This window comes from Sphaerodactylus townsendi, linkage group LG02, assembly GCF_021028975.2.
Source record: "Sphaerodactylus townsendi isolate TG3544 linkage group LG02, MPM_Stown_v2.3, whole genome shotgun sequence".
Lineage (NCBI taxonomy): Eukaryota > Metazoa > Chordata > Lepidosauria > Squamata > Sphaerodactylidae > Sphaerodactylus > Sphaerodactylus townsendi.
In genome coordinates this window covers 159,151,787-159,173,415 of record NC_059426.1, presented here as the reverse complement: position 1 = coordinate 159,173,415, position 21,629 = coordinate 159,151,787, and the positions used below count along the sequence as shown (strand labels likewise).

At 42.7% G+C, this 21,629-nt stretch overlaps 1 protein-coding gene across 1 annotated transcript in view; it reads left to right on the top strand.

Moving 5' to 3' along the window:
* The window catches only part of SETD3 (SET domain containing 3, actin histidine methyltransferase), a 69,787-nt gene extending 48,559 nt beyond the window's left edge, over positions 1–21,228 (top strand). The window contains exons 7-13 of the mRNA XM_048485362.1: positions 3,522–3,580; positions 4,302–4,416; positions 12,354–12,428; positions 14,777–14,943; positions 16,638–16,723; positions 17,951–18,111; positions 19,861–21,228. Of these exons, the coding sequence (XP_048341319.1) occupies positions 3,522–3,580; positions 4,302–4,416; positions 12,354–12,428; positions 14,777–14,943; positions 16,638–16,723; positions 17,951–18,111; positions 19,861–20,307 (1,110 nt within the window). The 3' untranslated portion in view covers positions 20,308–21,228. The remainder of the gene's footprint in view (positions 1–3,521; positions 3,581–4,301; positions 4,417–12,353; positions 12,429–14,776; positions 14,944–16,637; positions 16,724–17,950; positions 18,112–19,860) is intronic.
* The last annotated feature ends 401 nt before the right edge of the window (positions 21,229–21,629 follow it).

Here is a 21,629-nt window from a genome sequence, read left to right as displayed (position 1 = left end):
TGCTGGCATAGTGGTTTAATATGAATTAAAATGCAATTTTAAAATTTAAATTGAAGGGAAGATTGTGGGGAGTTCTTGCTTCAAGTTGGGGGCAGAATTCCTGGAAGTTGCTGCTGCTTCCTTTCCTGTCCAGTTGGTTGGTAGGACCCCCCCACCGTTGGTTATAGGCCCTGTGAACTATGATTTGGACATCTCTGTACATCATACCGATGGACTCTTGATCCGGAGGTTTGGACAGGTCTCCGTCCGCTTTTCTAAAACATCATCTGTTTCAGTTTTTCATCAGTAAAATAACCCTTTAATTTAACAAGTAATCTGCTTGAATGGAAATAAGCAATGAAACGGGAAGTATGAATCTTTTAAAGGTGTGTGACGGACACCGATTGTTTTCAGTATTAAAATAGCTAGCTTTGGAAAGTGGATGAGATGCTGGCACTGTTCAGTAAGCCTGCAGTAGCAGTGGAGAGGTACATGTTGCTATTAATGAAAATAATGGACTGGGCCAGAATAGCATGGGATGGACCGCTTCTGGTAGATATCTTCCTGTTTCCTTAGGGTGTATGACGAGACTGTTTCATCTTGCCTCTTTCCTAGAAGGGCAGTATTCTAGGAAAGGGTGAAGAATGGGATCTTTTCGTACACCTGTTTTGTGTAATGGTCTTTTGAAGGAGAGGAGCCATGTGGCGTAGTGGTTAAGTTCTTGCACTGCCACTCAAACGGTCAGGAGTTCGAGACCCCTGTAGGTCAGAGATCCTGGCAGCTGGCTCATGGTCACCTCAGTCATCCATCCATTTCTTGGTCGGTAAATGAGTACCCATAGCTAGGGGGTAAAGAATAGCCGGGGAAAGCAATGGCAAACTACCCCACAAAAACGGCTTGTCTATAAAATCACTGTTTGCAGTGGTACCCCAGGGTTGAACATGACTGAAGGGGAAACTTTACCTTTTTACCTTCTGAAGGAACTCTTTTAAGAATGTCTGCCTTGTTAAAACTTGTCTGGTAACTAAAGCTCATCCTTGATTGGTTTAAGGCAGCCAGGTAAACCTTCAGAAGGCTGCTGTCCTTGCTTGTATTATGTTTTTAATATATTTTAATTCATCAGTTTCATGGCCAGCTAGCAAAAAAGCAGTTTCTCAATGCTGTGGTTGATCGAGTCTTGAACCCTCCTCTCCTGAGGTGGGGAAATCACTGTATTTAGTCTGGCAAATGAATTTGAGGTGTGCTGTAGGATTTCTGGGCTGCATGGCCGTGTTCCAGTAGCATTTTCTCCTGACGTTTTGCCTGCATCTGTGGCTGCCATCTTCAGAGGATCTGATGGTAGTAAAACAAGTGGAGTATATATACCTGTGGAATGTCCAGGGTGGGAGAAAGAACCATTTGCATTGGTTATCAAGTGCAAAGGGTACAATTAGCCTTGAATCTAGTGTCTTTAAGGAATCTGAACTACTCAGATGATGTCCAGCTCCACCTTGAAGAAAACAGGGCATGCCCTTAATACACAGGCCAGTCTAATTTTGTTTCTTGGTTTTAAATGCATCTTACTCCAATGCCAGTAGGTGGCGTCAGAGCCATTCTAGCCACTTGAGAAAGCTGGATCTCCCAGTTTGTGACTTTAGTGGCAAGAGCTGCTTTTTTGCTCAGGTTGAATTGTTACGTGGAAATTAAATATAATAACCGAGTTTTGCTGTGTAAGTTTGTTTTATGATGTGCCTAGGTCTTTTTTTTCAAAGTTGCCTGGAGGAATGTCTGGTTGTCTAAGAATTTCAGGTTTATGTACAAAATATAAATTAAACAAGAATGAAAAATTGTTCATTGGGAAGTGAATTTTCACTCAAATACTCCTGGGTGGGAGGTTCACCCTGCCCAAGGATTTGGCTTTCATTCTTGCTGTTACCTTCCACGGGGGTTACAGCTGCAAATAGGATTAGTTGGGCATGCTGTACTGAACCTGGTTTTGCTTTAAAAGTTTGGCCGTTTGCAGTATACCTAGTGATCAACGTTTTGTCTGAATTGGAACTTTCGAAGCACTGCGTTATCGAGATGGTATTAATAAAATGGGCTGAACTAGTTAACCCAGATGACTTTGTATATATGCATGTTTGTTTGTTTGTTTGTTTAAAAAAAAACTAGAGCAAAGTAATTGGAAATGGAATTTTGCACGCAAACCGAATAGCTTACTTCCTACAAGAATGGTCAACACCGCTCCATCCACAGAGCCGGGCTAGTTTAAGGGGTTGGCAAGAGCAGGCACCTGGGACGTAACACCCAATTGGCAACCTTTTGTAATATATAATTTGCCTAAAATTGTGCACTGAGCACAAGCTTTTGTTTTCTAATTGATTTATGGTCTGAGCCACTTTTACCTCATCCCCTACTGTCCTGCAACACAGTGCCAGCAAGTACATTACTGTGAGAGATGATAAATTACCATGCACTTGTGATGCTAATGCATCAAGAGTAAAAAAAAAAGAGAGAGAGAAAAGACGCGCTACGGAGAGCTCCTTGCATTAACGGCAGCGCTGCAAAGATACACCCAAGCACAACTCATTTGTATCGTTGGAAACAACCATTTGTTTGATCACTTACTGAAACCTGCCTATTCAAATGTAATTGAAATGATACTGTTAATGGGGCTCAATAGACAAGAGGCCGTGTGTTTTTTCCCCCCCAACAAAATTTAAATATTATTTTAAAGTCAGGTGTAGCTGTGGTAGCACTTAAGAATCTGTGAAGCGGAGCGGACTTGAAGTAGCTTTCATTCGCTTGATGGGGAAGGAAGAGCAAGTCCTCCATAATTATATCTTCTTTTAAATCATCCTTATTTCCTCATAATTAAGGTCACTTTCTATGCCCTCTCTTCAGACGTGCAGTCTGAATGGCATTTTCAGAGGAGGAATCCAATTGCCTTGTTAGTTTTATTTGGTTTTGACTGGGGTGCAGCCCGTGTTAACAGCTTATGCCTGTTAGTCGAACCCCTTTGAGATTTTCCTCTGTTGGGGCTTCTGAAGGGCCTGCAACCTGTGAGTAGGAAAAAAACCAAAACAACACCCCCCCCCACACACACACACACATCTTTTCAATGCATGGAAATGGGGTTTAGAAGATAATTGTAAAAAGTGCGAACAAGACAGAGTTAAAATACCAAGGCGGGAGAAGAAGCAACCTTGACTTCACAGTCCAGTTTTCATGTCTGGCAGGGCGATGGAAGTCCACCTTAAATTCTTTTCCCCAGTGAAAGAGAGAGAGAATGTGTTGTTTGTGGGTTCCAGTCTTTGAAATATGAAGAAACAGATTTATGGCGGCTGCTGGGCACAACAAATTAAGTTGACAGTGATGTATGAGAGCATAATAGCATGATGATCCCTCTGTAGCACGGCTGGACGCCTCCTGCTTCATTTGGCTCTTGTTAGGATCTGTTAGGCAGCTAAATAATGAAATTCTGCTGACTGATTTCTGTTTCCGTGTGTGTGTGTTTTTCCCCCCCTTTCCCCCCTCTCTTCCTCCCGACTCCTCTTTTTCAGACCCATCCTAATGCCAGCAAATTGCCATTAAAGGATTCTTTCACTTACGATGATTACAGGTGGGTTACCCTTTTTATCTAGAAAGTAGATTATTAAGATTTCAAATGCTTCCCAGGAAAAATAATCGAGTTATTAATCATGAATCTCCCGTCCACTCACAGCATTTAAATTAAAAGGTTGTGGAATGCAGTTATTTTAGCTGTAGAATGTAATTGTTTGCGCCATCTGGATTTTAAATTCCAAGTTCTTCAGCTAGCCAATTGCTATTATTTTTATTGCTGTTTCTAAACACTGTGGTCATAATATAGTCCGTCCCAATTTTCTTGTTATATATCTCTTATCCAGCAGTGACAGTCAGACATTTTAGAACACTGTAAAAATAAAAGAAAATATATTTCCTCTTGCTAGGGGTGTAATTGTAACAACAACACGAATACAAGTTTTTGCATGTCTGAATTTGCTCTTTGGAACACAGTTTAATTTTCTGGCATCTTTAGTGATATTATAAAGTTGCCATGTGACTCCTGTACAAACAGTGCCAAAATATTTGTGGAAAATTTCACTGCTTCATTTACATTTAGTTTGTGAAAACAGTTTTCAAAAATTAGGATACTGCAGATGTTTAATAATAATGTATAATTCCAGTTGTCAGTGATACACAATGTGTAAAGGTTTGAATATTTTCTGCCATTGGTAGAAAGCTGGGAAGGATTGCTGTAAGCTGTGTGATCTGTGTCTTTTTCTGTTAAACCCACTGAGCTGTGTATTTGTTGCTTGTAGATGGGCGGTATCATCCGTCATGACACGACAAAACCAGATCCCTGCTGAGGATGGTTCCCGAGTTACCTTAGCTCTGATTCCTCTATGGGATATGTGTAATCACACCAATGGGCTGGTAAGGATATTCTTTTTCACTGACTTTATTCGAGGATTCCTCCCTGGATAGGAATGTGATGGTCTGTGCTCCAAAATGATTAATTTGCCTAGCAGACTTTATAAAGCTGTGTGCTGTGTCATGTATTGATCCAAACAAACTATTGCAGGGGTGGCCAACCTATGGCACTCCAGATATTCATGGACTACAATTCCCATCAGCCCCTGCCAGCATGGCCAATTGACCATGGTGGCAGGGGCTGATGGGAATTGCAGTCCATGACCATCTGGAGTGCCATAGGTTGGCCACCCCTGAACTAGTGCCTTAAATGGCTGTGTTTGGGGGCAGTCTTTTGTGGCGAAGTTTCTTGCCTTGGATACAGGAGGGCGGTACTCCCAAAGCTAACTGAGACTGGGTCTTCTGAAAGAAGGACGAAAGTGCTGTATTGTCTCTCAGCCACACTTAGAATTATGGATTGGGGAGACCTGGTCAGTGAAAGTGTTGCCTTGTTGGTATATTGGGTGACCAACCTAAAACCCAGTTTTGGTAAACTGGCATGTGTAGACGTATCCTTTGAAAATTGGTGGCCAGGGAGGCTGAGGGAGGAATCAATTTCATGTGTTTAGAATCTTTCACCAAAGCCAAGAAAATGTGAAATTCTGTTTGCATTATTAAAATATCATCTCCTTGGTCTGATTAATCTGTTGACCATTGTCTGTTTCAGTGCCCTTCTTTCAATTATTGTTCCTCTGGTACCCGTGTCTTCTGTAAACCCAAATTGTATCTTCTGTTTTCAGACACCACGCTTTCTCAATTGATCCCTTCCATTGGAATTCCTCCGATTCAGTTGGTCACCTGATACTTCCTAAACCTTAGCACTCCTTAGCTGTGAAGTTTTCAGATTTTTTTTTTAGACCGACTGCTATAAGAATAGAATGGTTTTTGGAAATGAAGCTGTCAGTCACCCAAGTCTTAAAGAAAACAGGGGAGCAGTATGTGAGAAAGTATGGGTAGGCCTTAACATACCGGTAGTTAATTTTACTTTAAAATATATGATGCATAAATGTTTTGTTGTCTTTAAACCAGCCTGATAAAAGTCCAAAATATTCTCACCTCAGCTCGGGACACTGATCTAATCACCTGATTAACTCTGTGCCTCTGTCTTGAGGTTTTTGATCATAGAGAACTCACAGTTACAAGGGAAGTAAGGATAAAATGCATGACTCTCTCTCAAATTTGGAGAACTTCTGCCATCAGTTATGTCACGGTGGACTCTGAAATACAGTTTGAGCTGGATCCTATGTGGTGCTTTTTTCTCCCAGCAGCTGCCTCTGAGTGCTGAAGAGGTTGTAGGGGAGGCTTACACTACCTGCATGGACTGAAAATAGGCAGGTACTGTGAGGAGGAAGGTCAAAATTGCCTTTCTTGCCTTTTATGCAACTGGAGCTTTTATGCAACTACTTCCAGCAGCCTGGATGGCTGGGATCCAACCCCCTGTAGTTTGTAACTTCCTTCATCATTAAAAGATTGAGCATCACAGAAATGTCACTTGTCCATTTCAGTCTTGAATTGGTGTTACCATGTTCCTGCCATTTCAATAAAAGGTGTAAATGTTATAAAATATTAATTTTGTATTATATCAAAAGTCCCAGGCAGTGGCCTAGCTCAGCTATAATAGTCAAACCATGGGTTGCTGCTATGTGAGCAAGCCTTGAAAGAAACTAAAATCTTGACTGGTGTGAACTCTGTTTCTGTCTCTCCCCCAATGAGCCTAGCACAGTAGTTTCTGTAGATACAAACCAGAAAAACTGTGCTTGGCGCTTTTCATGCAAATCAGGATCAAGCCACTACTTGGAGTCTTTAGCAAGGAATGTGCAAACCATACAAAATGTTGTTTGTTGCAGACCTAAAAGTAACCATAAATTATCTTGCCGGCATCCTTTAAGATACAGTCCAGCAACAGCAAAGCAGGGTTTGCTCTTAGGTCAGAACATAGTATAAATAGAAGTTTACCAAACATGCCGATCCTCCTCTGAAATCATAAAATGGATCGCCACTAGAACTGTAATGGAGTTGCTACCCATATATTTTGTCACAATTGTGTTAATCCTGAACAGTTCTGTCTCTTACTGAGGAAGGTTTTAGCCTCTAAATCCTATTGTTGGCCTTCCAGTGAAACTGGTTGGCCTCTGTGAGACCAGATGCTGGACTAGGTGGACACTCATCTAATCCAGCAGGACTTTTAGTTTCTTAATGTTCACTGTGATTGACTGAAACTTGAATGAGTCCACTTTTCTCCCATTTAACCCTGATGGCTAGAGAATTCATTAAAAATATAAAATATGTCTGGTTGTAATATCTTCATATCTGAATTAGTCCTAACCTTCAATCCAGGGAAGAGATGACTGCCCAGAGTTGTGCTTTTTTTCCAGCAGTCTGACTAGATTTGCTTCTGTAGAGGTGAGAAGAATATTCTACAGAAATAACAATTTATGTCTTGCTGCCTCACGTTCCTGATTGCTTAGTCAGAAGTCATAGTAGTTCGTGTGCAGCATTTTGAAGCATTTATAGCACTTGGCATTCATTGTCCAACACACTAGTTCTGTAAGAAGTTACAACCTGCTCATGGTGACCCCATCCATGGGGTTTCCAAGGCAAGAGACAAGTAGAGGTGGTTTGTCATTGCCTCCTCCTGCTTAGCAATCCCCAGTTGGATGATCTCCCATCCAAGTACTAACCAGGACTCCCAAGATCAGATGAACTTGGGCTGAGCTGAGCAGTGATCTAGAATTATCCCTGTGTGACACATAAGGTGGAGTGAAGGTAGTAGAGGCAGTAGCTTGGAGAAGAAGAGTTTGGATTTATACCCCACCTTTCTCTCCTGTAAGGAGATTCAAAGTGGCTTACAAGCTCCTTTCCCATCCCTGAGATTGTCCAGTGATTAGTGGCTGATTGTGCGATATCTGAACTGGGATCTTGCTGGCTCTCTCACTCAGCTCCCATCCTCCATCAGCTCCCATCAATCCCATTAAACAATATTATCAGTGGTTTCAAGTCCATTTTATTCCCCAGGGCTTTTAATGGGATGTAGAGTCCAAGAATTTGGCGGGGATGCTGGGGTATCTGGGGCTTTGTTCTGTTGGTTTAAAAAAATAGTCGTGTTTTAAGTGATGTGTTAAATTTGCTTTGAACCCCAAGAAAAGGGGGGATACAAATATTTTAACAAATAAGCCCAGGAGCCCCATTTTTCACCTGCCTTTTTCACGTCGACGGCCCAGAAAATCCTGACTTGCTGCCTCGCAACTGGTAGGCAGGAGGCGTTGTCTACTCTGGAGTCTGCTGAGATGGTGCTGAGATATTTCTCCAGTCAGTCAGCTATAATGCATCTCTATTCTTGCTCTGCCCCACAGGCCTTTCTTCCCCCCCCTCCCACAAGCTAAATAATAAAAGGCTCTTTTGGTTTTAGTTGGAACTATGTCCATCCTGCTTTTTCTTGCTTCTGACACTACTAATTAGATCATCCCGGCTCTAAGAACTCTGTCAAGAATCCTGTCTTCATGCATTTCTCAGTGCTAATCCTTAGCAGCATTGTGACCTGACAGTCAGATTGGATACCAGTTCTGTCAGGGGCGGAGAGCCCTAATGGGCAGAGGGCATCATCCAGCACAGGTCAAACAAAAGACCCCAATAAAACCACGTTGAACTTTGAGGGACAGAACCTCCTGGGTTAGACTTTTGTAACGTCCACCATATTTATCAGCTGGTGTTTTAAAAGAGTGTAGCTGAAGAAAAGAAGCAACATGCTTTCAGTTTTGTTTTTTAAATGGGGCTTTCTTGCCCTCTCAACTTGTGGTGGGCCCCTCGATTCCACAAACTTGAGGCCATTGTTTATTCTGGTCTTTTCCCACTGATGCCGAGTTCTACAAAACAGACACAAGATGAGGGGTTCTCTTGATATAACGATGGGGTGCCTGTGTTAATAAATTGTGGAGTTCAGTAACGTGGCATGGATTCTGAAATATTGATCACATTGAAATGTGTTAATTTTCACTCAAGTGTGTTAATTGTTAAAGGCTGAAATGTGTTAATTTTCACTCAAGTGTCTTGTTTCCCAGTTATTATAAAAGCGGGGTGTGGTTTTTTTTAAATGTTCAGAAGTTTGAAAATTCCCTGATGTGTATCTTTTCAGGCAAGAGAGGATTACAGACATGTGCCATGCATGTTTTTAATTCGTTGATCACTTTGACACTGGCTGAAGAGCAGGAGTTTGCAATAAAGTGAAGTTGCAATAAAGTTGCAAGTTAACTCCCTATAGTATATCTCCGTTGTAATAATATCGTCTGCATGTAGTGGATTTTTGTGTGCCAGATATTTCATTGTTTGTCTACAGGGTTTAATATAAGTTTTATCTCTGTTCCCTGTTTGTTGATTAAAGTTTAATGGTAGTATATATCAGTCAGTTTTCTCCAAGGTTGTTGAAATCATATTCAGAATGAAAACTGAACATTTACAAAGTGCAGTCTACAAAACAATAAGTAGTCAGTTTTCTGGCAGCACCAGGTCCTCATTGACCCATGGGGGTGAAGTCATATCATGTTTACTAGGCTGTGGTTATGGGGTTTGGTTTGCCACTGCCTTTCTCGGTTGTCTGCACTTGACCCCTATCAATTTGGGTACTTAAGTTACCAACCTGGGAAGGAGGAAAGCCTGAATCAACCTTGAGCTGGCTACCTGCAACTGACTTCCCCCAGGATCGAACTCAGGTCGTGTGCAGAGTTTTGACTGAGGATGCTGTAGTTCACCCCTCTGTGCCAGAGGGCTCTCTATAAAGCAATACAGTCCATGTAAACAATTCTACAATGTAACACAGTGAGAAATAAAAATACTGTCAGCCTTCTTGAATATTTCGGAATATTCCAAACAGGGATGCTAAATGAGCACAAGAACTCTGTCCCCACAGCTGATAGTAAAGTTGGGGGTGGGTTGAGAAGCTGCTGGCTCAGGACATAGCTTTAGTCCAAAATGGATTGTTGTGTTCAGGAATCTCTTTGCAGACTAAGTTAGTTCATCCCCGGTGCAAAGATTGCAGATTGCATAAAGAAGCAACTGACACTCTCTTATTTGATCCTAGTATATTAGTGTGGTGTAGCGGTTAAGAGCAGCAGACTCCAGTCTGCAGAACCAGGTTTGATTCCCCTGCCCTTCACATGAAGCCTGCTGGGTGACCTTGGGCCAGTCACAGTTCTCTCCAGACTCTCTCTCTGCCCATGCAGAGGCAGTCACTTCAGAATGCCTCTTGCCTTGTAAACCCTACAGGATTGCCATAAAGTCATTTGTGACTCGATGGCCCCTTTCCACTCCCTCTGTAGCGTGGTGCAGCCCAGCACTATCTAGCCTAGTTTGTTCACAGAGATCGTCCTGGAGGTCTCCTGCTTGACTGAAAGCAACTGTTTTGTTTTTAAATCTGGCTCACTTCTATAATCCTGTCCTTTGACCATTTAACTGTGGAAAGAATCAGTAGCTATAAACCAGGCCAGCACTGTATTATAACTCATATCTCATATTTCAGCATTAAGCTGTCTCCGGATACATAAAAAGCCACTCCCTCAATATCTGTTGTATCCTACCCTGGCACATTAGTCTGTTCTAACTTGGTTATTAGTTATTTGCAACTTTACCATAATGTAGGTGGGAATGTTCCTCTGGAGTTTAATGAACACTGAGGAATATAGTTATGAATGTGAGGAAATGGGGATCCATATTTCCAATCAGAATTATCCATTAATGCTTTGGATTTACTTTTTTTTTCTCTCAAAGCACCGTGCTGTGAGATTCTCCCACCCTGCCTTTATGTCTTCTCTTCCACTAGATCTGGCCAGTTAGTTCTTGGCACTTCTCCTGTTGAGGTGCTTAGGTTCTCTCACGTTAGCCGGCTTGATCTCTCAGGTGCTCAAAAATGGGGGAAAACAGACCACGTGGGACTGGGGGTAGGGGGGGTGGGTGGGGAGAGAACAGGTTAATTGAACTTCAAAAATCTAACATGGTCTCCCAGGCAACGGCAGTGAGATATCAACTTACAGGGCACCATGGAATACCTATCCCTGTTGCTGGCAAAGACAGCAACCCAGCAACAGCACATTTAAAAAAGATCCTGTAGTACATGTAAGAGTGAAACAGCACACAGCCCCAGAGCTGCAAATGACTCAAGCTCTCTGCAGAAAACTTGAACCTCGCAAATGTCTCTAAACAGCAGTATTGGAAATGGAGGAATGAAATACATTTTCTCAATATTTTTAGGGTACAGGCCGAGGTACGCATGCCGCAAAAGCCGGCCGCCACCCGTTCCATCTTTCAGAGCTTAACCTGGAAACACCTAAATTGTAGGCTACAGTGTCTTCATTGTACAATTGCATTATATGGTTTTTAGCTTCCATATTTAGGCAGAATTTGTGACTAAAAATGGTCCTTTCCCGTGTTCTCAGCAAGGGTACATTCAGTGGTGGGATTCAGCAGGTTTGCACCACTTCGGCAGAACCGGTTGTTAAAATGGTACGTGTAAACAATCAGTAGTTAGATTATTTAAATCCTACCACCAGAACCGGTTGTTAAATTATTTGAATCCCACTACTGGGTACGTTGCATGTAATTGACCTTCCAACTTTATAAAAATCACACTGTGAGGGCTGCGTCTGTGTTAGCCTTGTGATTTTTTTAAAAAAAATAGTTAAGTGGAGTAAGTTCCTCCTCTTGTGACAGCCCTCGCAGTGAAATCCCTTCAGCATCCAAGAATAATTACCCAAGTTTCAGATAAAGGGATTATTTGCAAATAAATTGGAGTTCTCTAAAGAGAGTATCCCCCAAAGAGTCACAGTTATCCACTCCTCCTCCCGATTTAAAGAGACGAAAAACACACTGAGAGTTGAAGTGTGTGTGACACAGAATCTAGCTCTTGCAGCACTGTGCTGTGGAGCCCCTCGTGGGAGTGACTGGGAACTCAACAGGGCTAGCTCTGGACCTGCAGCAGTCGTAGAGAGGGTATCTTTCAGAGCTTCCCCCTTATCTCAAGTAAGTTGATTTCTTCCTTCTGCATCCATAACACGGAGTCTTGCTGTTCGTGAATTAGAGCCGATTCCCACAGTACCTTCTTAATGAGGGAATAAGTATAATCAAACCTCCCGCCCGGATCCAATTCAGACAGGCAGCAACTGGGGAACACTTCGTAGCACTTTTGCTTTCTTCTTCCCTCACGCAGCATGGAGGTTTTCTGGGTTCATCAGTGGCATTCCCCCCCTCCCCCCGAGCAAATGGATGGGAGCTAAGAAGAAGATTGGGGGGGGGGGGTGTAGGAGGTTTGGAGGGAAGCAGTGTCTGTCCTTTTGTACAGGGTGGCACCGCCGCTGGTGGAGGACGAGCAAGCAGGAGTGGAAAGCCATCTCCATTAGCCACTGCCTGGTCACGAGGAAGGGAAGGCTTAAGAAAGGTGGCTTGTTGACATGTGTTTCTTCATGGTGAAGGGAGCAGTAGTTAGGAGTTTAAAGTTTCTGAAAACTTCTCTAATCTTTTAAAAAGAAGAAGAGGAGGAGTTTGGATTTATATCCCACCTTTCTCTCCTGTAAGGAGACTCAAGGTGGCTTACAAGCTCCTTTCCCTTCCTCTTCCCACAACAGACACCTGATGAGGTAGGTGGGGCTGAGATAGTTCCGAAGAACTGTGACCAGCCCAAGGTCACCTGGCAGGAATGTAGGAGTGCGGAAACACCTCTGGTTCACCGGATAAGCCTCTGCCGCTCAGGTGGGGGAGTGGGGAATCAAACCCGGTTCTCCAGATTAAAACCCACCTGCTCTTAACCACTACACTACGCTGGTGAAGTTGGCCTTTACAACATCTTTCCTAAAGCATGTTCATAAAAATAAGGAGAAATTTGAATTGTATCCTTTTTTCTTCTGTCCCTTGGCTAGATCACTACTGGTTACAATTTGGAAGACGATCGTTGTGAATGTGTAGCTCTCCAAGATTTTCAGCCTGGAGAACAGGTAATCTTCAGGTGCTTTTTGTGATGGTTTTCTGTATGTGAAAGGTATCGTGTGTTTTGCTGCCCTGATGATAAGAGGCGGCAGAGATGTTTAGCTACATGTAAATACAAAAAATGCAAACAGTTTTCATTTAGCTTAATGAGTCCTGCTAGCTTGTACTAGAAATGTTCCTGTGAGACTTCTCTTACAAAGATTTTTTAAAAACCACATTCATCAGGGCTGTGTACATTGGGGGAGGGAATAGCATTCTCTGGGTGGCAACATCAGCGGCGTTTTGTCAATGCAAAGAAAAAAGAATGGTCTGCTTCATCTATAGGGCGCCTTATACTTTTGCAGTGAGTCATTCGATCCATTTACTCCGTGAATGATAGAGGGAGCAGTAGAAATATATATATGTATCTTAGGTGTGAGTGCTTTAAAGATCTCACCTGAGCATCATCATTTGTTCAGCAGCTTGCAGTTTGGTAATACTCAGTTCTCGTTCATCTACTGCCTGACTGCTTACCACTTACCTGTCTAGAAAATAAAAAGGTTGTCACTAACTAATGCAGCTGTCAGGCCCCGTTCTCCAAGGGATGCGCCGCTTCTCCTCACATGCATCACTGTCTGCCTCCAGCATTCAGCGCCCCCCCCCCCCAAATCCAAGGCTTGCCTTGTCCACTCCGGTGTGTTGACCCCTTAACTTTTGGATAACAGAAGAGAAATGGATCCTTGTCCCCCAAAGTGATTCACTTTATTCACTTTGATACCTGTAAGCCTCACCCCTAATACAAAAATCCATGCATTGGCTTTCTACTGCTTGGAGCTATTCCTGGCATGTAGAGTGCAACTCAAATGTTGGGTTGTTCTTCACTGGGTAGACGCTGGCTCTGTGGGAAGCTCTTGAGCCACTAATCTGGACCCACCTAGGCCTGTTGGGAGGCGATCAGAAACAGAATTGCTTTAACTTAAACTCTGCCTTTGGCCCCCATGTGCAAAAAGGTTGGGGTCGACTTCCTTCCCTCCCTGCTTACCAGAGCGACATGTTTCTTTACTGTCTAAATTCTCGTGAGGCTCCTCCGCCACGTGTGCTGCTCCTCAGAGAACACCTTCCTCCTCGTTCGTCCTGATTTTGTTCCTTTGATGGTTGAGTTTGTTTCTTCAGGCCCTGGACACACTCCACTCTCTCTCTCAAGCAGAGGTAGAGATTGGCTAGCTGGAGAGGCCTGGTCACGATCTCCTTTTCATCTTTCCCTTGACAGATCAAAACCTGCCTTTTCTCACTGCCTTTTCTCACGGACACACTTCTTAGTATTCTTTTGGATACCCTCATGAAGAGGGGGTTTATTGAGCCTCCTCACCCGGAATTAATCATAAGGGAGATTGTAATGCTGATGATTGTTGCCTAGCTCTTATATATGAGCTTTTAGATCTCTGCAGTTCTCTTTGCCCAGTGCGTTACTTCAGTGATCAAGGAGAGCCGGATAAAGAAAAGGGAGTTCAGGTGACTTTTTAAAAGAGCAAAAACAACTTATTTAGGGACCTGCTGTCTTGTTTTCTGATTGAGCCATGGTAGCATGATCACAGTCACTTTGTGAGACCGTGAATGCATGTATGTGCACCAGCCCCGTACACAGGATGGGAACGATCTGTTTCTTCAGAACTAATTACAGCGGTCCCTTAACTGACATGGTCAAAATATTAAGTAAATACTTTGGTTTCTGCTATTACATAATTGGTATCAGCATCCTGAAACTCTTAACCTCCACAAAAATGATCCATAAAGTTCGGCTTCAAGCCGAGAGATGTGGGCTACAAGCCATCAAACGGCACAGCTGTTTCTGCTGTGGATAGTAAGAGTCGTGAGGGCAAGCACTTGCAAGAAAACTGCAGTTTAGCTCACAGTACCTGGGTTTGGGAAAAGGCTGCAGAGGTACATGAATTATGATGCTTGAGAATGGTGCTCTCTAATGTTGCATGCCTTTCTACAGGTAGCCAGAAAAGGAGCTTCTGCAGGTAAGCAGGAGAGGACCAAAGACTTGGTCTGTAATTCATGAACTTTGGATCTGTTCAGACTACAGAGTTCTCTATTCGTGTATTCCTAAACTCTGTAGTGTGAACAGATCAGAAGTTCATGAATTACAGATCAAGACTTTGGCCAGTACTTTTGAACAAGAATCTTTCCTTCAGGTTAAAGTTTGCATTTTGCATCATTTGAACGTGGTACTCTCCCAAGCATTGTGTTCTGCAGGACTGTAGTGCTGGATTGTCATGGGGGTTTTTTTTGTCTGATATGCAATTTGTGTCATTCTTGAGAATTCATCTTAAGCTATTTTTCTCTCCCTTCACTTCTCTTTTCATCCTCCTAGATTTACATTTTTTATGGCACACGGTCAAATGCTGAATTTGTGATCCACAGTGGGTTTTTCTTTGATAATAATTCGCATGACAGAGTGAAAATAAAGCTTGGAGTGAGTAAAAGTGACAGGCTGTATGCTATGAAGGCAGAGGTCTTAGCTCGCGCTGGCATCCCAACGTAAGTCAAATGGAAAAAGTGGTTTTTATTTAAAAATATTTCAAGCTCTCAAGGTCCAGTAGAACGCTGTAACATAGCAGTGCTGTAGTAATATAGGTGCAGTTAATATTTCCTTCTCATCTATTTACAGTAAATAATTTCAGTAAAATGTGTTTATCTAGACAGGGGTGGCCAACCTATGGTGCTCCAGATGTTCATGGACTTCAATTCCCATCAGCCCCTGTCAGCATGGCCAATTGGCCGTGCTGCCAACTGGCCATGTTGCCAGGAGCTGATGGGAATTGAAGTCCATGAACGTCTGGAGCATCATAGATTGGCCACCCCTGACCTAGAACTTCAGAATTCTTTATCTCTTGGGGATGGAAGAGCCATTTAGCTATTTTTGTCTGCTCATCTAAAACTGCTTTTGTGGTCTTTGGACTTGTAATGGCTTCCAGCATTTTCAACTCTTTTTTGTTTGTTTGTTTTTTGTTCATTTTACTGGCCTAAAACGTGTTCTTCTAGCGAAAAGCAAAGATTTGGCCATTGTCACCCAGGTTGTGATCACGTCTGGGTTAGATTACTGCAACGTGCTCTGCATGGGGAATGCCTTCGAAACTGTCCCGAAGCTTCAATTAGTGCAAAACGCAGCAGCCCGGTTACTAATTGGCACTAATGATAAAGATTATATTATGTCTGTCTAGGACAACTGCACTGGCTGCTTATTCACTTCTGAGCCCAATTCATACACATGAAACTGCCTTCTACTGAATTCAGACCCTTGCTCTATCAAGGTCAGCATTGTCTCCTCTGGCAGCAGCTGCCCAGTGTCTCAAGCAGAGGTCTTTTGTATCACTCACTATGTGATCCTTTTAATGGAAGATGCTGGAGCTTGAACCTGGGACTGGTGCATGCAATTCAGATGCTCTCCCACTAAGCCGCAGCTCCTCACCGTAGTGGAGTTTGTTACCTTTAGAGGCCTCAAAAAGCTTGGAACTGGGATATCTAAAGGAGCACATGACTCCCGTGCACTCTGGCACACTGGTTGAGATTATCTTCTAGGGCCCTTCACTGCTTGTTTCCATTAATGGAGAGGAAACAAACAATAACCGGGGGGGGGGGGTGTCTGTTAAGGGCCCCCTCCCCCATGAAATTGGTTCCTATCATGATTGCCTGGTGCTAGCTTTTGTAAACTTTTGGGCTCACATGAATACTTATCTGGGTAATTTTGAGTTTTTAATCTTTTTATTTATTATTTATTTATTTTACAAAATGTATATCTTGCCTTTTTGTCCATAGAAGGGCAAAATATTCATTCTCTCTCTCTCTCTCTCTCTCACACACACACACACACACACACACACACACACACACACACACGCACAAACACACACACACCCGTCCTAAATTTTGTAAGCCTGCATTGGCTTGATATACATGCAGGATATACACTGATGACTTTTCAACTGTGGCTAGTAATTAGTATGCCATTGTTCATGTTTTGAGGTTTGGAGTTGAGACAATTTTACATATATAAAATAATGAGTTTGAAATTACTTATGAGAGATAAATAATTCAACATCTGTATTGAAGAGACTGGGGAGTAACATCAGGTGAATGCCTTCACAACTGATTTTCCTTTAGGTTAAGGGATTTTATGTTAGAATAATTTTCAAGACACCAAAAACTGACTTCTCCTTCACCGTTTTTGTTAGTTCCAGTGTGTTTGCCTTGCATTCGACTGAGCCTCCAATCTCTGCCCAGCTTCTGGCTTTCCTTAGAGTATTCTGTATGACTGAAGGTAAAAACCAAACCAGAATTTTAAGGATCTTATCTGTTTTGTTGTGAGAAGGTCAACACTGTGAAGTGAAATGATAGGGGGAAACTCAGCCTTGCAAATACATCCAGTGAGTTGTTGACCTATGGTTTTTTTAAAGCCCATCCAGGCCCAGACAGCTCTGCCAGTCACTGTTGTCAAAGAACATGACCTGTCTTCCAGTTTATGAAGGAAGCAATTTGCAAATGCTTGATAGTTTGAAAACCACTATATACAGCCCAATCCAGAGTTGTCGGGCGGGCGGGGGCGACTCCGCTCTGGGGCCACCCCACCTTCTCCAAAGAGCTTTCCTGCAGCGCAGGAAGCCCAAAAAGTAAAAAAAAGATTCCAAAAGTCCCGTAGGGTAAGTGCCCCAGGGAGCCCGCACTCCAGAGGGGTATTTCCCCTGCCAGGATTGGGCTGCCGTCCATTTGCCTTTTCTTCTTGTCCCTCAAAGACCTGGAGGTGCTATATTGGGGAAGATGGTACAACGTGAAGAAAAGTGAATAAGCTGTGTTAAGATGTCTGTGTTAAAGGATGGAGCTGCCCCAGCCTGTAATCCTCTGCACAATTGCTTGGGACGCCCAAGAAACGCCCCAACTACACATTTGCATATAACATGTAAACATCAGAGGGACTTGATATAGGTGCTGATATAGCAGCTGTAACTCAATTCTGAGTGCTGCAGGGGCCAGATTTGGATTGGGGCCATGATGTTGGAAAAGAGAAGTTTCATGTCCCCCTCTTCCACTGGTTTCCCAGTCAGAAACTGCTGGGAGGATGTTACTGCCCTCATCGGGGTATGTTGTACTCTTGGAAAATGGGGGGTGGAGGGGCTGAAGCGACTTGCACTTAGGTGTCTGTGGGAAGCTTGTAACTGCTGCCCTCCTGCAAGTCCTTTTGATGATTGCCTGTTACGTGTCATGTTTCGTTTTGCCCTAAACCTCTTTGACTTCTTGTGGCTAACTTCTCATGAAGGCCCTGCCCTTGCCTTGTTGGCAACCAAGATTAGTAGAGCAATTACAAGCCCTGCTTTTTGAATTAGTGACAAAAAGTATACCATAGTATGATTAGGAATATCAGATGATAAAGAGAGGAGAGAGAGAGTTTGGAAAGGAGCCATTCTGCAAAATCTCATTATTCGTGGTGAAATTTTCTTTGCTTTGGTTGCCATACTTAGGCAAATTGCCAAACACTCTTCCTTTCTTGCAGATGAGCTGAAAGAACATTTATTAGGGGAACATGCAATTGACAGAATCTTCACCCTTGGAAATTCTGAATTTCCTGTGAGCTGGGACAATGAGGTGAAACTGTGGACATTCCTTGAAGCCCGGGCATCTCTCCTGTTGAAAACCTACAAGACCACTATTGCAGTAAGACTTTTATAAGCATTCACTTTCCCCCCGACTGTGCAGTTAACTTTGTTTAATCCACAGGTGTCAAACTCACGGCCCTCCAGATGTTATGGACTACAGTTCCCATCATCCCCTGCCAGCATGATGCTGGCAGGGGATGATGGGAACTGTAGTCCATAACATCTGGAGGGCTGTGAGTTTGACACCTATGGTCTAATCCCTCTGCCTAACTCTAATAAATCGTTACCTATAAAAGGTGGTTCCCTTATTATTTCTGTGAGAAATAATTAGTGTAATTAATGCTTCTGTTTTGCTGTTTTGCTGTTGTTTTTTCTTAAACCGTTGATTCCGAAAATGAATCCATGTAAGAAATGGGGTTTGCTCTGCAGAGTGTGCTTTTGGGGCTTTTAAGGATTTCTTTTCAGGCAGTCCCCTTTATCTTGAAATTTGGTTTATTACGCAGTGCAAGCAGCTTCTTGTGAAGTGAGGAGTTGGAGGAGACAGATTGTTTTACTTATTGTTTAACCACAGGTGTCAAACTCGTGGCCCTCCATATGTTATGGACTACAGTTCCCATCATCCCCTGCCAGCATCATGCTGGCAGGGGATGGTGGGAACTGTAGTCCATAACATCTGGAGGGCCGTGAGTTTGACACCTGTGGTTTACTCAGTTGAAATATGTACACATTGCATTTCCTTGTGGTTCCAGGTGGCTTACCAATTACAATTAAAAATATAGTTTCAAACATTAAAAAAGATAATCCCCTCCCTCAAAAAGATGCCTGAATTCTGTACCCTGATAAAAGCCCTGGCAAATAAAATGGCCATGCAGACACTCCTGAAAATGTCTGAAGGTGGTGTCTCTCTTCCATGAAGGTCCAAACCTCATTGACTGCTAGGCTCTCTGAAAGGTTATGTGAGAGCCAGTGTGGTATAGTGGTTAGAGTGGAGTAGAGCCTGAGAGACCCAGGTTCAAACACCCTCTCTACCATGGAATATATTACCTGCCTTGCAGGGTTATGAGAATAAAATAGAAGAGAGAACAGTGTAAGTTACTGTGGGTTCCCATTTGAAAGAGAGGCAAGGGATAAAGGAAGTAAATAGTGATGGAAGCGTCATGGTAAATGTTACTGGCTCAGTGTAAAAGAAGAAGAGGAGTACGTTTTTATACACACTTTTCTCTACCAAAAGGAGTTTCAAAGCAGCTTACAATCACAGTCCTTTCCCCTCTGTACTACAGGCACCTTGTGAAGTAGGTGGGCTGAGGGAATTCTGAGAGAACTGTGACTGGCCCACCCAGCGGGCTTCCTGTTGAGAAGTTGGGAATAAAATCTGGTTCTCCCTACACTATTCTGGCTTTCTGTATTGTACATGAAACTGCTGATTTCCCCCTTTGCCTGGAAATTCCTTCCAGAAACTGATGTGGTATCCTTTTTCCCCAAAATCTGCTTTATTCAGTGGAGTAACTCACCTTAACTGATTGCTCCTATGCTCATTCCTGGGTGCCAGAAGTCCTAAGTGTATCATGTGACTGAATTTGCTCCCATTCATCCCTTTGCTACCTTTGCATTTTTGATTCCTGTTCTCCTTTTCTCTTACATCTGTCACATTTTAAACTCTGTGGTCTTGGGGTTGTAGTCTGTAAAATGTGTAAATGGATGTCCGCCATGATTAAACCAGCAGTGTAGATACACTTTACAACTTTAAGCCAAATCCATGTTTCGATTTTGATAAATCTTATTTTTTGCTCTCTCCCCCTTCCCCTAGGAAGATAAATCGTTTTTGGAAACACACAGCCTTACCTGTCATTCGACAATGGCCATTAAATTGCGCTTAGGCGAGAAAGAAATTTTGGAGAAGGCAGTAAAGAGTGCAGCTGTCAACAGAGAGTACTACAGCAAGCAAATGTCAGAAGGAACTCTCCTTCCCAAGTATGAAGAAAGTAACATTGCTTTGCTAGAGAACACTGTAGCAGACTCGAGACTCCCGATTGTCTTGAGAAACTTGGAGGAAGAAGCAGAAGACCCCGAGGACTTAAAGATCGAAGAAACAATTGGTTCAGAAGTGGCAGAGAATGGTTTTGTGAATGGTGACAGTGCTTTGCTTAATGGGACCAAATTGGAAAGTGAAAACCTAAATCCAGAGGAAGGCAACAGAGACGCAGAAGATGCCAAAGAATCTTCTTCAGACAGTACTGACGAGGTTAAAGAATAGCCCTAAAATAGTTCTGACTTCCTCGTGAAATGGAAAACTTAGCAGGTGTTCTCTTCTCCGTTTTCAAACAGTGATTTACATTGGTGTGTTTCCTAACGTTTCTTTCTGCAGAAGAAAATAGGTTTTTTGTTGGTTTTTTTGCTGCTTTGTAATAAACAAAGATTTTTAAGTTATTTAAAAGATTTAGCATCCTTTTCCTATTAAGATTGCCATCTTGCTTTTGGAATTGGAATGTGGGAGGAGAGACCTTTGGAAGATTTTGTGGCTCTTTATTTGGGGCAGGGAGTGTTTTATGCCTGGGGAGAAGAGGTCAGCTCTAGTAGCTGTGTTTCCATTCTGTGTGCTCTGACTTCTGAAACGTGAAGTTTGTTTCCTATGTCTTGCCAAAGGAGAAGGCAGGAGGCTAGTTCTGACTATTTGGCGTAAGCAGAGAACACAACACCACAAAGAATGGATAAAAAGATTGCAAAGGGAAGATTCTTAGCTTGTGTAGAGCCGGGAATACCATTCCTTACGAAGGTAAAGTGGCAACCTTATTTTCATTAGATTTCAGATGTTGATAAGAATTCTAATTACAGTGGTTTCTAAGAATTTTGATTTATATCCTGGTTTTTGTTTACTGTACAAGAGCTTTTCAGTGTTTTTTTTCCTTCTGAATCAAAGTGCATAACTACAGTACACGCTCCACTTAATTTTTAAAATGCTGGGGTTCTTTTTTTTTCAAAGGCACTGTTTATTTTCCAACACTTTAGAGGGTGATGAAGAGCTTGGAAATGGATCTGCCAGCCCACAGCTTTAAACCACGCTATTCAAAGTGCGGGGTGCTCCTCAGCTTTCTTTCAGGTTTTCACAAATAGCTAGAGATTTTCAAAGCTACACTTTTGACTAAGAAAAAAATTATTAAAAGTAAAACTTGATTAATTTGTGTCTGCTATTTTTTATTATTCTCCATAGCTGTAGTTAATGCCACAGCCTGGTTTTAAAATTTCACCGTGGGACAAATGTTTCAGGGGAGCAAGGAGGTAAAGAGAGAACAGCAGTGGTGTAGTGGTTAAGAGCAGGTGCACTCTAATCTGGAGAACTGGGTTTGATTCCCCACTCTTCAACACTCTTTGAGCTGTGGGTAGCCTATCTGAGGGGAACTAGTGTACATTCAGCCTGTGCACTCAACATTGCGTCAGCCTTGATGATTCTTTAGGCTAAGTCATTAAAGTTCTTCAGGAGCTCTCTCAGCCCACTATTTCCATGCTTACAGGAGTGTTTGCTGGTGACGAAGAGGAGAAAGGAGATTGTAAGCTCCTTTGAGTCTCCTTACAGGAGAG